The 17,092-nt window shown below is 35.9% G+C and overlaps 1 protein-coding gene across 5 annotated transcripts in view; it reads left to right on the forward strand.

The window, feature by feature from the left end:
- Positions 1 to 17,092, forward strand: part of N4BP2 (NEDD4 binding protein 2) — a 79,071-nt gene that overhangs the window by 6,932 nt on the left and 55,047 nt on the right. For 2 of the 5 annotated variants that reach the window (XM_006759303.2, XM_015561028.1), the window contains exons 4-6: positions 8,804 to 9,141; positions 13,030 to 14,164; positions 16,105 to 16,229. In XM_006759303.2, coding sequence (XP_006759366.1) covers positions 8,916 to 9,141; positions 13,030 to 14,164; positions 16,105 to 16,229 — 1,486 coding nt within the window. In that variant the 5' untranslated portion in view covers positions 8,804 to 8,915. Of the gene's footprint in view, positions 1 to 8,797; positions 9,142 to 11,308; positions 11,402 to 13,029; positions 14,165 to 16,104; positions 16,230 to 17,092 lie in introns of those variants that run through there. The other 3 variants (XM_006759305.2, XM_006759306.2, XM_015561029.1) reach the window with 3 other exon arrangements.

Raw genomic sequence — 17,092 nt, forward strand, 5'->3', positions numbered from 1 at the left:
CGGGTTAACCTCCAAAATTTATAGAAAACTAATACAACTCAACAAAAGGAAGATAAAGAATCCAATTAAAAAATGGGCAAAAGGACCTAAATAGACACTTCTCTAAAGTTGACATACAGAAGGCCAAAAGGCATATGAAAAAAAATGCTCAAGGTCACTAATCATCCGAGAGATGCAAATCAAAATGACAGTGAGGTACCACCTCACACTTGTTAGAATGGATATAATCAATAAATCAACACAAGTGTGGTGAGGATGTGGAGAAAAGGGACCCTTGTGCACTGCTGGTGGGAATGTAAACTGGTGCAGCCTCTGTGGAAAACAGTTTGGAGTTTCCTCAAAAAATTAAAAATGGAACTACCATTTGACCCAGTGATTGCACTTCTAGGACGATATCCCAAGAATTCAGAAACACTCATCAGAAAGAATATATGCACCCCTGTGTTCATAGCAGCGTAATTTACCGTAGCTAAGATTGGGAAACAGCTTAAGTGCCCATCAGCAGATGAGTGGGTTAAAAAACAGTGGTACATCTATATAATGTAATACTGCACAGCTGTAAAAAAGAAAGAACCATTTGCAGCAGCATGGATGGACCTGGAGAGAAAGATAAGTATCACATGATTGCACTCGTACATGGAATCTAATGAACAACATAAACTGATGAACAAAAATAGAATGTCAAACCCTAGAGCAGCGGTTCTCAACCTGTGGGTCGCAACCCCTTTGAGGGTTGAACGACCCTTTCACAGGGGTCGCCTAAGACCATCGGAAAACACATATATAATTACATATTGTTTTTGTGATTAATCACTGTGCTTTAATTATGTTCAATTTGTAACGATGAAATTGGGGGTCACCACAACATGAGGAACTGTATTAAAGGGTCTCAGCATTAGGAAGGTTGAGAACCACTGCCCTAGAGGGAAGGCAGGGGAGGGTCGGGGTGGGAGGAAGAGATCAACCAGTGAACTCATGCATATATGCATAACCCTTAGGTGGTGAAGGCCTGTGGGGGAAGGGGGTAGGTGAGGGCAATGGGGTTGGGCGTGGGGAAGGGGTCATCTGTAATACTTTCAGCAATAAAGTTAAAAAGTTTAACTTTAGTTTTTTAGTCTTAGCAACTGAACATTGCTATTAGCTGAAATTGAAAGGACTGTAGTTAGGGCAGGTCTGCAGTGGAGTTTCATTACACTTTTAGACACCTGGTGTGAGATGTCTATTACATACACAAAGTGGAGGTGTTCAGTGGGTAGTTTTATGTGGTTGTGGGTCAGGGAAAAGAGGTGCTGGGTGAGTTCACTAAAGGAGTGGGTTAAGTCTGGAAAAGAGATCCTGGAACTAAACTTTTTTTTAAATATGTTTTTATTTTAGAGAGGAAGGGAGAGAGAGAGAGAGAAACATCAATGATGAGAGGGAACCACTGATCGGCTGCCTCCTGCATGCCCCCTACTGGGGATCAAGCCTGCAACGGGCTACCTTCTGCATGCCCACATTGGGCTTTGAGCCTGCAACCCCGCCCATAGGCCCTTACCGGGAGTGAGCCATGACTTCCTGGTTCATGGCGAGCTAAGCTTTTGATCACTTACTCCAGTTTCCAAGTTGAATGATGTGAAAATTCTGAGCCTCAGAAGATAATTGTCCTTAGGATGTGCTTCGGAGAAGGGATTTATCAGCTGTGTAAATGTTGCTGATAAGTCTGGCTGTTAGATTTAATTTTATTTTCTATTGTTGCTGGTATGGAGAAATGTAGTCCAGCACCCTTGCTAAATTATTTGGGTAATCTAACCGGTAACCTGTAGTTTCTTTTGGATTGTAGTATATACATGCAGTCGTATTGTCTGTGAATAATGATAGTTGTACTTTTTCTTTTCCAATTTTTATATCTTTTCAAGTCTTCATATGTTGGCTATGACTTCTGGTACAATGTAGTAGTGTAGAATAGGAATGGTAATGGCAGTCATCCTTATTTCTGATTGCAGAGGGAAAGCTTTCAGCATTTCACAATGTGTGTGGGTTTTCTTTCTTTTTTGTAAATACCTTTTTTATTTCCCTTCTATTTTAGTTTGTGCAGAATTTATTTTTGTCTTGAATGGTTGCTGACTTTTTCAAGCAGTTTTTCTGTGTATGTTGAACTGATTATGTGATTTTTCTTTGTTAATGTTAGGGATTGATTTTCAAATACTAAACATATATTCTTTAATAAATTCTGATTAATTGTGATATATTTTATAAATAATTAATGTTTTATATTTTATATATCGCTGATCATCAACTTCATTGACTGATGAAGTTATCTAGACCTAGAATTTTCTTTGTGGGAAGGTTTGAAGTTACAGATTCCATTTCTTAATTAGATACAGAATTATCAGATCTTGTTTCTTTTATCAGATATGGTATGATTTGTATTTCAAAAATATAATACATACACTTAGTTTAAAGTTTAAAATTTATTGGCATAAGTTATTTATGATATCCTCTTATCTATATATATATAAAAGCCAAGTGACCAGATATAATTTATATATCACTACTATTTTGTTTAGGAATTTTTGCATCTGTTTTCATGGATGAAATAGGCCTGTAATTTTTCTTTCTTTTAATGTCCTTGTAAGGTTTTGGTATCAGGGTTATTCTGGGCCTCATAAAATGAGTTGGAAAGTGTTTTCTCCTTTTCTATTCTCTGGAAAAGTTTGTATGAGATTGGTGTCAGAGGTTAATTAGTGGAATTGACTGATGAAGTTATCTAGACCTAGAATTTTCTTTGTGGGAAGGTTTGAAGTTACAGATTCCATTTCTTAATTAGATACAGAATTATCAGATCTTGTTTCTTTTATCAGATATGGTATGATTTGTATTTCAAAAATATAATACATACACTTAGTTTAAAGTTTAAAATTTATTGGCATAAATTATTTATGATATCCTCTTATCTATATATATAAAAGCCAAGTGACCAGAATGACGGGAACAATCATTCGCTATGACGTGCACTTCGTCAGCCAACCGGCCTGATTGAGGCCCGGATCGGGCCCCCACCAACCTCCTACGGCCTCCCTCCCCCGCTGGCCCAGGCTGTTCGGCCTTCATTGGGGCGGGATGGCTGGGTCCCACCCATGCACGAATTTGTGCACCAGGCCTCTAGTTTTTTATAATATAGCTGTGGACTTGATAGTGATACATCCTTTTCTTCATTTCAGATATTGGTTATTTGCACTTTCTTTTTTTTGATCACTCTTGCCAGGGATTTATCATTAATACTAGTTTTAATTTCAAAGAACCATCTCTTGTTTATATTGATTCTTTTTATACATATTTGTTTTCTATTTTCTGTTTGTGGTTTTTCCTTCTTTCCGGTTTCTTTGGGTCTGATTTACTGTGTTTTGTTTTTTCTCCCCTAAATGGTTAGATTGGATGCTTAGATCGTTGATGTTTCAGCCTGTCTTCTTTTCTGATATATGCATTTGTATGCATCTTCATCTATGCATGAATTTAGTTGTATCTCACAAATTTGGATAGATAACATTTTTTTGGTTATGTTTTTTTCTTCCTTGATTCATATGATTGTGATTTTTCTTCTTAGGCTATTGATATGATGGGTTACATTGATTTTAAAAAATAGTGAACCAACCTTGCATCCCTGAATAAATTGCAATAAATCCCTGGAAAAATTTTTTGTTTACATATTGCTGATTTATATTTGCTAATATGTTTTTAAGGATTTTTACATCTGTAGTTCCTCTTTATTTCTGGAAGGATTTTATAGAGTTAGGGTTAATTTTCCTTAAAAATCTTTGGTAGAATCCTCCATTGAAGCCATTTGAGCCTAGGACTTTTATTTTGTGAGTTTTAAAATTGTGAATTAAATTGAATTAAAAGTCATAGGGCTTTTCTTTATTTACTAGAGGCCCGGTGCACGGATTTGTGCACCGGGCCTCTAGTATGCATATAAGATCTTTGGTTAATCTCTTCCTACCCTTTCCCCTCCCCCCTTCCCTCTGAGATTCATGAGCCTGTTCCATGTTACCATGCCTGTGGTTTCCACTCCTGCGTTGAGTGTCTGCCGCCTGGTGGTCAGGACATGTCATAGCTACTGGTTGGTTGGCCGGTCGGCCGATCGCTTAGGCATATATATATATATATGATTGTTGGATAAGTTGTGGTAGTTTGTGTGGTTTTGAGAAATGAATCCATTCATACATGTTGTCAAACTTTTGTGTGTACAGTTGTTCATAGTATTCCCTTATTAGTTTTTTTTTAAATGATAAGTTATCTAAATTTCTTTTTTTAAAATATATTTTTATTGATTTCAGAGAGGAAGGGAGAGGGAGAGAAAGAGAGAAACATCAGTGATGAGAAAGAATCATTGATTGGCTGCCTCCTGCACGCCCCCCACTGGGGATCGAGCCTACAGCCCAGGCATGTGCCCTTGACCCGAATCGAACCTGGGACTCTTCAGTCCACAAGCCGATGCTCTATCCCAGCCGTGGGCAAACTACGGCCTGCAGGCCGATCCGGCCCGTTTGAAATGAATAAAACTAAAAAAAAAAAGGCCGTACCCTTTTATGTAATGATGTTTACTTTGAATTTATATTAGTTCACACAAACACTCCATCCATGCTTTTGTTCCGGCCCTCCGGTCCAGTTTAAGAACCCATTGTGGCCCTCGAGTCAGAAAGTTTGCCCACCTCTGCTCTATCCACTGAGCCAAACCGGCCAGGGCCCTTGTTAGTTTTTTAAAATTTTTATAATTTAGTTTCTGTAAAGGATTCCTTAGATGTCTATAGCGACTGTAGTAATATAATATCTCTTGTTTTATTCCTTATATTTGTAATTTGTGTTGTTACTCTTTTTTTTTCTTTGTCAGTTTTGCCTAGAGATTTGTCAATTTTACTGTTTTCAAAGAACCATCAGTTTATTTTATTGATTTTTTTTTTTACTTCTGTTTTCAATTTCATTTATTTCTGCTTTTAGCTTTATTATTCTCTTTCTTCTACTGGCTTTGGGTTTATTTTGTTCTTTTTCCAGGTTCTTGGGGGTGGGGGTTAATTATTGATTTGAGACTTTTCCTCTTTTCTAATGTATGCATTCAGTGCTGTAAATTTCTGTCATTGTTGTTTTAGCTGTGTCTACAAATTTTGATATGATGTATTTTTATTTCCATTTATTTCATTATATTTTAAAATTTTCCTTGTGACTTCCTATTTGACTTATGGATTATTTAGTATATTGCTTAGGTTCCAAGTGTTTAGAGATTTTCTTGTTATCTTCTGTTATTTCTAATTTGATTTTGTTGTGGTCAGAGAACATACTTTGCATTTCAGTTCCCTTAAATTTTTTGTTTTTTTTAAAATTTATTTTTAAAATATATCTTAGTGATTTTTCACAGAGAGGAAGGGAGAGGGATAGAGAGTTAGAAACATTGATCAGCTGCCTCCTGCATGCTCCCTACTGGGGATGTGCCCGGAACCAAGGTACGTGCCCTTGACGGGAATCGAATCTGGGACCCTTCAGTCCGCAGGCCGATGCTCTAGCCACTGAGCCAAACCAGTTAGGGCATTGAGGTTTTTTTTTAATAGTCTACACTGTGGTCGGCAAACTCATTAGTCAACAGAGCCAAATATCAACAGTACAACGATTGAAATTTCTTTTGAAAGCCAAATTTTTTAAACTTAAACTATATAAGTAGGTATATTGTTATTAACTTAATTAGGGTACCCCTAAGCTGGCCTTTGCTAAAGACGTCCTCAATCTGATTGAGGTATGTTCGCTGAGGTTGACCCCTTCCACCTCTCCCATTCACACTCGCCTTGTATACATACTGGTTTCATCTGTCTCTTTTCGTTCATCCTCTCTATATGTCCAAACCATCTCAACATACCTTTCTGAATCCTCGACACTACATCTTTCACTCCACAACGTTCCCTAAAATTATCTTAATAAACTTTACTTAAAGTTTTAAGTCTTAGTTAAACTATAGGTACATCGAATACAACTTGATATCATATTTAATAACGATATTATTTATTGATAAAATTAAATTCCTCACAATTTACCTTACAATATCCATGAAATTAAATCATGAGAATGACTGACAAACACTAGTGTGAATAATGGCCTTGCATCTCCTTGGAAAGTTGGGGTAAGTCAGATTTGTATGTTGTTGCCTGCTCGTGGTATTTTGTGGAAGAGCCACACTCAAGGGGCCAAAGAGCCGCATGTGGCTCGCGAGCCGCGGTTTGCCGACCACTGGTCTAACATATGGTCTATATATTTTATGTTCTTTGGGCACTTGAAAAGAATGTATGTTCTCCTGTTATTGGGTGGTGTGTTCTGTAAATGTTGATTAGATCATTGTAAGGGTATTATTGAATTCTATATCCTTACAGATCTTCTGTCTAGTTATTCTATAAATTGTTGAGAGGAGGGTATTGGAGTCTCTTAACTATAATCGTGAATTTATTTTTTTCAATTCTGTCAGTTTTTGCTTCACTTCTTCAGTGGCTTCGTTTGGTGCATACACATTTAGGGTTGCTATATCTTTTTGGTGGACATATTTTTTAATGTACATTTTTAATATAATGTACTTCTGTGATAATTTTCTTTGCTTAAAATTCTACTCTATCTGGTATTAATATATAAGAAATGTAATTTTAATTTAAATAGGCACATGTTGCTGGTGGCTGCCATAATAGTGCAGTTCTGGAAAATGGAGAGAGCTATGACACAATCATTTAATTAAAAGCTAAAATTTGTTGTATTTTAGAAAGTGTTAAGAGAGTGTGAGGTATTATTTTATTTTTATTATTATCTTTTAATCTTGAGAACATGCTAAGAGAGAGTGAGAGAGAGAGAGAGTGAGTGAGAGATTGAGAGAGAGAGAAACATTAATGTGAGAGAAGCATCCATTCATTTACCTTCCGTATGCCCCAAATGGGGTTTGAACCTGCAACCCAAGTATGTGCCCTGACTGCAAATCGAACTGGCACAGGATAACACTCAAGCAACTGAGCCACTCTAGCTGGGCTATGATTTTATTTTGTTTATTTATTATTATTTAAAAAATATCTTTTTATTGATATCACAGAGAGGAGAGGAGAGGGAGAGAGGGATAGAAGCAGCAGTGATGAGAGAGAATCATTGATGGGCCGCTTTCTGCATGCCCCTTACTGGGGATCTAGCTTGCAACCCAGGCATGTGCCCTGACCGGGAATTGAACCATGACCACCTGGTTCATAGGTAGGTTGATACTCAATCACTGAATCACTCTGGCCAGGCTGGACTGTGATTTTAAATTGGGTAATCAAGAAGAAATTACTGAATGTGACACTTGAACAAAGATTTGAAGGTGTGAGAAAGCAATGCAAATACTTTGGGGAAGAGTATATGAAAGGCCAGCAGGGAGGTAGGCCATTGTAAAAAATGTTAGTTTTTACTCTGAATGACATGGAGAACCACTTGAAGATTAGAGCAGACCCTGATTCATTCTGATTTATGTTGTATGAAGATCATTCTCCTGGTAAGTTGAAAATAAACTATAGGAGTCAAGGGTTGGAAGCAGGGAGACCATTTAAGAGACCAAGAGTATAGGTGATGGTAGCCAACTAAATGGTTAGAGTGGATTTTCGGGATAATATCAGACATTTAGTTTTAGATATATTAAGTTTGAAATGTTTATTAGGCAGAGAAAGCAAGTAGACTGCCTGGATTTCTCTAGATATATGAGTCCCTGTCCTTACAGAGCTTACATTTTACTGGAATATGGGTAGTAAATACAATAAGTAAAATAAATAAAATAATATACTATGTTAGAAGATAATTAAGTCTTATAGGGAAGAAGGATTAAGTGGTGTTAGGGGACTGACTTCCTGAGAAGGTAACATTTAAGTAATGATAGGAAGGCAGTGAGGAGATACTACATGTGAGAATAGTAATTCAGATAGAGGAACCAAAATGTAAAGGCTCCCAGTGGGGAGCATGGCTAGTGTGTTTGAAGAAGAGCAATGAGGGGAAGTGTGGCTGGAGTGACATGAGCGATGAAAAAAGGATTAGGGATGACATCATTGAAGTAACAAGTGTCTGGGATATAGGTCATTTTAAGGGCTCTGGCTTTTACCCTGATGGAGATAGGAAGCTAGTGGATAGTTTAGCAGAAGAGAGGCATGATCCTACCCCACGGTTTAATCAAGTCACTCTTGATTGCTGAGCTGCAAGGGTGGAAGCAGTAAGACTGATGAGACTGTTACAGTAATCTAGGCAAGAGACTGTGGTAGCAGTGGAGGTGGTGAGGAATGATCATATTCTGGATACGTTTTAAGGGTTGTACTAACAAAATTGGCTTATTGATTGTATGTGGGATGAGTGGAATCAAGAGCTATTCCAGGATTTTTGACCTGAGCAGTTGGAAGGATAGAGTTGCATTGAGATGGGAAAGTCTGGGAAGAGCAGGTTTGAAGGAGATGATCAGTAGCTTAGTTTTGGATATGTTAAGTTTGTGATCCTAGTAGACCTCCAAATGTGGGCATCCAGTATTGTTTTATGGTTTTTCTTAATAGAAATAATGACATTAAAACAGTGTATTCACTGTTCTGAAAATGTGATATTTGTTAAGATCTTAATTTTTAACATGTTCAACCCTGGGAAAACTTGAATATTTTGTGGAGGGAGAAATTGTTTGACTGCGTTTTGGCTTTGCTCCCAGAGGTGATGGTACTTTCTTAGAGTTAAATAAGATGTTATTCCAGTATTAGAAATGGAAATATAACTATATAGTCTGAGTGTTTCTACTTGCTTTCTATTTTAGGTCCTATTACTGCTGGATTGTGCAAGATATTTAACCCTGTTTTCTTTGAGGTATGACTTAAATATTAAACATCTTACATAATAAAGGGAATATTTTAGTTTTGGAAGTCAGAATGCCAAGGAGAAAGAAAAATCTTGGGGGAAATCCTTTTCGGAAGACTGCAAACGTTAAGGAAGTTGTCGTATCCAGTGTTGCTAGTCATGAGGAGCCAACTACTCTTCCTTCCATGTGTGAAACAAAAGTTGATCAGGAAGAACTCTTCATCAATATCTCAGAGATGTTTTCTGAACTGGATCCTGATGTAGTGTATTTGATGCTTTCTGAATGTGATTTCAAAGGTGAGAAAAAGTTTAGTTTGAACCCTTTGTATCTTATAAGAAGACTTCATGTACTATGCAATGACCGTAGTAATATAAAAAAATGACTGCCTTATTTCTATTTTGTTTATCACTTATTGAGCATCTACTGGGGGAAAGGTTCTAAGTTTGGTATACTGAGGGATGTGAAGAATAAAGCATAGTTTCTGCTTTCAAGAAATGTGCAGTTCTTGATGTAAGATGTATGTATAGATATCATAGTCTATGTTTATTTACTTTTTTACCTCCCTGCTAGACCAGGTTGGCACTATTGACATTTTGGACTGGATAATTCTTTCCTGTGAGTGGCTTTCTTTGCATTGTAGGATATTCAGCAGCATCCCTGGCCTGTACCCACTAGATGCCAGTAACACCTCCTCCCCCATCCCCAGTTGTGACAATTAAAAATGCCTCCATATATTGTCATTGTTCCCTAGGTGTCAGAATCATCCCAATTGAGAATCACTGTCCTAGAATGTAAGCTCCATAAAGACAGATTTTAAAAACTGTTTTGTTTACTGCTGTAACCCTAGCCTCTAAAATAGCAAATGATCATGGTAGGACCTCAGTAAATATTTATTGAGTGAAAAGGTAACTATAATTATGAAAATGCGAGCTGATAAGGGTTGAGCTAGTAGAGTAGTGTAGTTTCAAATCTGGCTTTGGAATCAAGAAACTTGGGTTGGATTTCCAGCTCTGCCACTAAATCTCTATGGGTCTCAGTTTTCTTATCTGTTAATGAGAAAAATAATAGTATGCACCTCATATTACTTATTTGTGTGTGTGTGTGTGTGTGTGTGTGTGTTGGTAAAACCATTAGTATAGTAAGTTATTAATGGCTTGTAATAAATTATTTGTAAGTATGCTTGCTTCAGAGGGGAAAGTCTCCAAGTTGACTGGATGAGTACATTACATGTTGATTCTTAGTATTGCAATTGACCATGATTATTAGAAGAACATTATTCTATATTTGGGAAGTTTTGGTAATGCATGATAAACTTCCATTTTTATTCATTGCAAGGTCTGTGATGTGAGCATATCTATCCTGTTATGATATATATGCAGAAAACCAGTTTTCAGCAGTCCACATGATGCCCAGAAATCCTGGTGTGTAGAATTTTGTAAAAGTGACTTTAATATTTATTTAAATATATATAAATATACTGATTTTGATGTCTTTAAAATTTATTTGTTGCACATAAACTAACATAGCAATGAGGAACTAGAAGAAAAATATATTACCCTCAATCCTAACAAAAACATATTTCTCTTTTCTAGGATCTTTGTTCATAAATACTGATATTTTGAATAGTTTAAATAGTAGCACTGATGAAATTGTATACTATGCTTTTTAAATTTAAACTAACAAAAGCATTTTTTTCAGTGTTGCTGGAATCTAAATTTATTTTGATCAACTTTCTAATAGTCCACTGAGTTGTTGTGCTTTAAGTTATTTAATTATATCTAAGTTTTCCATGAATAATTAATATTTCAGAGACCATCTTGGTACAGATTGCTTTTTCTTTCTTTTGGCTTTTTTCCTTAGTCCCAGAGTTTTATTTCTATGTGATGGGTAAGAACAGTTTTCAACTCTTGTAAACACTGCTGCATTGCCTACCAAGGAGGTGTGCCAGTTTGTAATATCACAAGCACTGTATAATTATATTGATTTCACCACAGCCTTTTCAGAATTGCGTAGTACTATTTTAATAGGAATAAAATTACTTTATTAGTGTTTTTTCTGTTTTTATTTTTTGAAGTAAAGAGGAATGTTGGACATTTTGTATATAAATTGTTCATCAATTCTTGTGTGAATTGTTTATGTGTTTTTGTTTTTTTACCATTGTTTTAATTTTTTTCAACAGTCTGTGTGAGGAACTTTTCATTTGTGTGATCTATATCTTGACCTTTTATTTAATACTGCTTTTCCTTTTATACACATTACATTTTTTTGTTCATCTTTTCTTTTGTGGTTTTTCTATCATGTATATTTTCTTTTATAGAAATACTGCTTGTATTTTCTTTCATTTTTTAAACTTCTTTTTTCTTTGTCTAGGGCTTCTAGCTTTGGTAGTAGTATTGTTGTAATCTCCTAACTGGTCTCTGTGAGGCTTGTCCCCTCCAATCCATCTTTGTTTTTCTTCTTAAGGGAACATTAATTGGGTGCTTTCTAGGTGCCAGTCCTTGTGCACAGCAATTTTTCATGGATTATCTCATTTAATCCTCACAGCAACCCTATGAGGTAGGTACTTTTATTATCCCCATATCCCAAACGAGAAAATCAGGCTCAGGGAAGTTAAGCAACATATTCAGTGTAATAGCCAGCAAGCAGGGATTTAAATGCTGGTGTTCTGACTCCAGACGAGAGCTGTTACCTATCATGCTGTGTTGTTTCCATATTTATCTTCCTTAAAAGAACAAAAGATAAAATCTCAAATTTCAAATGCTTAATTCTAATGGCTCCCTGTTTGTGTTATATCAGAAAGAGCTCATCATTGGAGTCAGATTTACCAGTCATGAGTCTGTCACTTATTTTCTGTGTGACTTGGGCCAAGTTAATGTACTTTTTGAACTTCATTTTCTTTTATCTATTTGCTAAGAATACTATACCTCATAGTTTTATTTGAGGATTCAGTGAGGTGATAAATATAAAACTTCTAGCACAAATGCTATGATAGGTCATTTTCCTTCCAGTTCCTTTAGAAATAAAATTGATATTTCTTACTATGACATACAGGACACCTGAGCTCCCTTTCCAGTTTTATCTCCTTCTCTTATCCACTGTACTATTGTGTGCCCACCAACTTCTCTTAATATCTTACATATGCTTTATGTTTTCAGGCCTGGCTTTGCCTTTCCCTTTTGTATCTGACAAGTTTCTTTTTATTCTTCAAGTCCTAGTTCACATAACACCTTATGTGATATCTTTTCTTATCCTCCTATAAGGCTGCTATGGCATTTATATATTATTCAAAGTGTGCATTATTTAATCTGTAATGTAATTGTCTTCTAATATAATTATCTTTATTTTTTTTTAAAGATGCAGATGTGTAGGTACATTAGTTCTTTTTTTTAAAATATATTTTATTGAATTTCCACAGAGAAGAAGGGAGAGGGATAGAGAGCCAGAAACATCGATGAGAGAGATCAATCAGCTGCCTCATAAATTATTTTTCACTTCCAGTTGACATACAATGTTATATTAATTTCAGGTGTACAGCATAGCAATTAGACATTTACATATGTTACAAGGTGATCACCCCAATAAGTCTAGTACCCATCTGGCATCATACATAATTATTATAATATGATTGACTGTATTCCCTGTGCTGTACTTCATATCCCAGTGACTGTCTTTATAACTGGCAATTTGTTTTTCTTAATCTGAAAAATTCCTTTAAGTGTAGTAAAACAATGTCTTACTCATCTTTGTACAAAGTATGTCTGATATGTAGGTGGTGCCTGCTCTTACATATTTTTTTATTAAGTGAAATTCATAGCATGGATCACATATTCAAATTAGATTTACTAGAAGAATACTTTAAATACTTACTATTTAAAAGGCCATGCAGTAGGTAAGTATTTTTGAGTAGATCAACTGGTTTTAGGATTTTTAGAAATAATCCTAGTACATACAATTACAAATCTTTTTACATTTACTCAGTAAATTCATCAGAGAATATCTACTTGATGGCAGTTTATTAGCCTAATTTGTTATGTTTGTAAGTAACAACATTGCATATCTCCATCTTTCTTTATATTCCATTCAATGCAAAAGTCAGTATAATTATATGGAAGTTTTAATCATTCTATTTTAATATTTTTAATACATATATATATTTTATTGTTATTGTTCTTATTGTTGTGCAGTTGATAATGCCATGGATTGTCTATTAGAATTATCTGCCACTGATACCAAGATAGAAGAATCGTCTTCAAAAAGCATCATTGCTTCTGAGAACCGAGTAAGTGCAGCAGTAAATGAAATAATGGAAAAGTGTGCGCCGGAAGAAGAGAGTGAAGATTCAAAAATGGATTCATTCTTGGACATGCAGTTAACTGAAGACTTGGATTCCTTAATACAGAATGCTTTTGAGAAATTGAACTCTTCTCCTGATGACCAAGGATGCTCATTTTTGCCTTTGCAAGATGTTAATAGTTTTAGTGACCCGAGTGCGTTCATAAATTCAGATTCAAGTGGTATGACTTCCATTCTTTCTACACAAAATATGGATTTGAACAATGAAAATTTAGAGACTTCTACCTCTACTTTAAGTTCAAACCCCTTAACTTCACAGTCAGTTTCAAATGAGCCCGGAAGTTTTATAAAGGATGACACATTGGAAGATTCTCTTCTCAATAGTTCTTTAAATGTAGCAGATGACACTGCGGTGGGTTGTAGCAGTCTCAATCAAAAAGAGAATGATCTTTTAGTGTCTGAGTGTGCTGAGACTCAGTTCTCTCAAGCCCCTGTAGATTTGGATGCCAGTGAACCTCAGGCTCCTTCAAACTGTACTGTGCAAAATCCAGGGCTTGGTTTACTAGGTACAGGTGGGAATCAGAAATCTACTTCTATCCCTGATGTGTTTGTACCTTCAGAAGAGTTCAGTTTCAAGCCACACAAGCATAATGAATTGCCACCAAAGGGGAAGGATGTGAATTACTGTCCAGTGCTTGCCCCTATTCCTCTGTTGCTGCCTCCTCCACCTCCACCAATATGGAATCCAATGATTCCTGCTTTTGACCTCTTTCAAGGAAACCATGGCTTTGTAGCTCCCGTTGTTACGACAGCTGCACACTGGAGACCTGTCAACTATACGTTTCCATCCCCAGTTATTTCTCACCCTTCCCCAACAGTGATATGGAGAAATAAAGAGGGAACAAGTGCTTATCAGGTGCAAGAAACTCCAGTTTCTCAGGTTGTAAGAAAGAAGACATCTTATGTTGGACTAGTTCTTGTTCTTCTCAGAGGACTTCCAGGATCAGGAAAATCTTTTTTGGCAAGGTATGAGGTTTAATTGAATTTTAAGAACTATAGTGCATGAACCTGAAGATTTGTAATTGAGTATGAATATGTGCTTTTGCTTAATAGAAATGTTTTTAACCCCTAAAATGTTTCCTTTCTACTGATTTTTTCTGACTTTGTGGCTAATTCCACTGTTTCACCAGCAGAGAAAAAATAAAGGTAATTCTAAGATTGTGAGTTTGTGAAATCAACAGAGATAGCTTTATGTGAAAGAAAACTAATTTGAATGGGAGAAGGATGAGTTCATCTTTGATTAGAGAGTTAAAGAACAATTGATAAGGAAATCTTAAGTACAAGAATTCTACTTGTAATTGGAAATTTGGGATTGTAGCATTTTGTTAAGTAATGCTTTCAGAAATGTGTGATTTGAAGGAAGAGAGCATAGGATGAGTCACTGATTTAATGACAACAATAATACATTTTAACCCAATATTAAGGATATTGAAGTCAGTTTTGATGTTACATTTTATGAAAGATTGGGTTGAAAGATGGTAACTTAAAAGGTAATGGAACTACCCTGGCCGGGTGGCTCAGTTGGAGTGTCGTCCCCATACACCAAAAAGGTTCGATTCCTGCTCAGGGCACATCCCCAGATTATGGGTTCGATTCCTTGTCAGGGCGGGTGCAGGAGGCACCCTATCAGTGTTTCTTGCTCACACCTGTTTCTCTCACTTTTTCTTTCTCCCTTCCTCTCTCTCTGAAATCAATAACAACATATTCTTCCATGAAGATTTTATCTTTTTTTCTTTTTTATTCTTTTTGTTTTGTTTTGTTTTTTGTCCTCCATGAAGATTTTTAAAAAAAATGGTAATAGAACTATGATACAGATTAGATTTCAGGGGCCTTGGAGCAAAGACAGCTGCAGTTAGAAAATGGAGAGAGAAAGAAGCACTTGTCACAAAGTAGGAACTTACTGATATTCTTTTGCCTTTTAAAAAAGTTTTTATTTATTGATTTTTAGAGAGAGAGAGAAATGTTGATTTGTTGTTCCATTTATTTATGCATTCATTGGTTGATAGTTGTATGTTCCCTAAACTGGGGATCGAACAGCAACCTTGGGATGATGCCCTAACCAACTGAGCTGTGTGGCCAAGGCCTAATATTTTTTTGAATGAGTAGAGAGTAATAACGGGGAAGTTCAGAGACATAGAAGCTGAATTTTCTCAGAATAGTATACAGTATTAAATTAGTGTGCAAACCCAAGGAAATGAGGGGTAAAAAAGGCTTTTGGATTTATTGGAAAGAAGCTCATGAATGGCTATCTTAACAATTTTGTTTCACTGTGAAGGTAGAGGACAAAAGGGTTAAGGAAGCATGGATGATAAAGCAGTTAAGGAAAGGAAAGAAGTTGGTTAATAGTTGAACAGGGTTCTTAAAGTGTGGTGAAAAATTTTAAAGATAGCTGAAATTTGTGCATGTTTAAAGGGAAAGAAGTATTAGAGAAGGGGAAACTTAAGAGATAAAAGGATAAATGTACAGTCTTAGAAGGTGGGGAGATCAAGTGAGCAATCACTAGCATGTAAGTTCCATGAATGCAAGAGTTTTTATCTTTTTTGTTCACTGATATATGCTCAGTGCTTGCAACAGTGCCTGGCACTTAGTAGATGCTAATAAAAATTAAATTCAAAAGACATTTTAGCTTTACATATACTGTACTTACACATATTTTAAAGGAGAGAATAGTGATACTTTCAGTGGATTTTCTTTGTTTAGTTTTTGCATGTATTTCAGTTCTGTAGAAGATAAATTCCAAAATCTGGGAATAGAGATGTCAGAAACCCCTCCCAAATTATTTTAGCTTTGTATAATTTAACAGATTAAATTAGTTATCTATTGTTATATTTTTGGATGTTCTTGGCACACTAAATTTATAGATAATTTAGAAGAAAAATTAATGAAGATCCATTTATCATTTACAGGACTTTGCAAGAGGATAATCCGAGTGGAGTCATTCTTAGTACTGATGATTATTTTTACATAAATGGACAGTACCAGTTTGATGTAAAGTACTTAGGAGAAGCACATGAATGGAACCAGAATCGTGGTAAGATTAGACATCAGAATCCAGAGAATATTAAGAGTAGAAAAAATTCTCTTAGTATTTGTATTTTGAGAGACATCCAACTTTTAAAAAGTTGTTTAACTTTAATTTATAACTAGATATATAACAAATATGTCTAGTTAAAACTGTCACTATTTTTGTGACAGTTGTCTGCTATGCTCTGGTTCCTGTTTCCTAAAATGGAATTTGCATTGTTAATAACCAGTCTTTCCTGGTTTGGTTTAATTTTTATGCAGGATAGCGTAAGAGTAAAAATGGCTATCCTCAAACTGAAACTGCAGGGAGATCATAGGTAAAACTTTCATTTCTTTCTTATTGCAGTGCAACTATCTATTCACTGAAGATGGTTTATCATGAAATGGTTAGTTACATGATAGTTTAAATTTCATATAGGAAATTCATATTAAATAATATAAACAGCCCTGTCGGGTGACTTGGTTGGTTGGAGTGTTGTCCCATACACCAGAAAAGTTGTGGGTTCGATTCCCGATTGGGGCACACACTTAGGTTGTGGGTTCGATCCCTGGTTGGGGTGCATATGGGAGGCAACCGATAGATGTTTCTCTCTCACATTGATGTTTCTCTTTCTCCCTCCCCCTTACTTTCTCTCTAAAATCAATGAAAACATATCCTTGGGTGAAGATTAAAAAAACAACCCACACTGGGGGTCGGGGGAAGAAGACTCACATAAAACACGAGTAGCCCTGACTGGGTAGCTCAGTTGGTTAGCACGTTGTCCCAATATACCAAGGTTGTGGACTTGATTTCCAGTCAGGGCACATACAAGGATCAACAAATGAGTGCTTAATAAGTGGAACAACTGTTTCTCTCTTCCCCACGTCTCT

The sequence above is a fragment of the Myotis davidii genome, unplaced genomic scaffold (assembly GCF_000327345.1).
Source record: "Myotis davidii unplaced genomic scaffold, ASM32734v1 scaffold235, whole genome shotgun sequence".
Classification (NCBI taxonomy): domain Eukaryota; kingdom Metazoa; phylum Chordata; class Mammalia; order Chiroptera; family Vespertilionidae; genus Myotis; species Myotis davidii.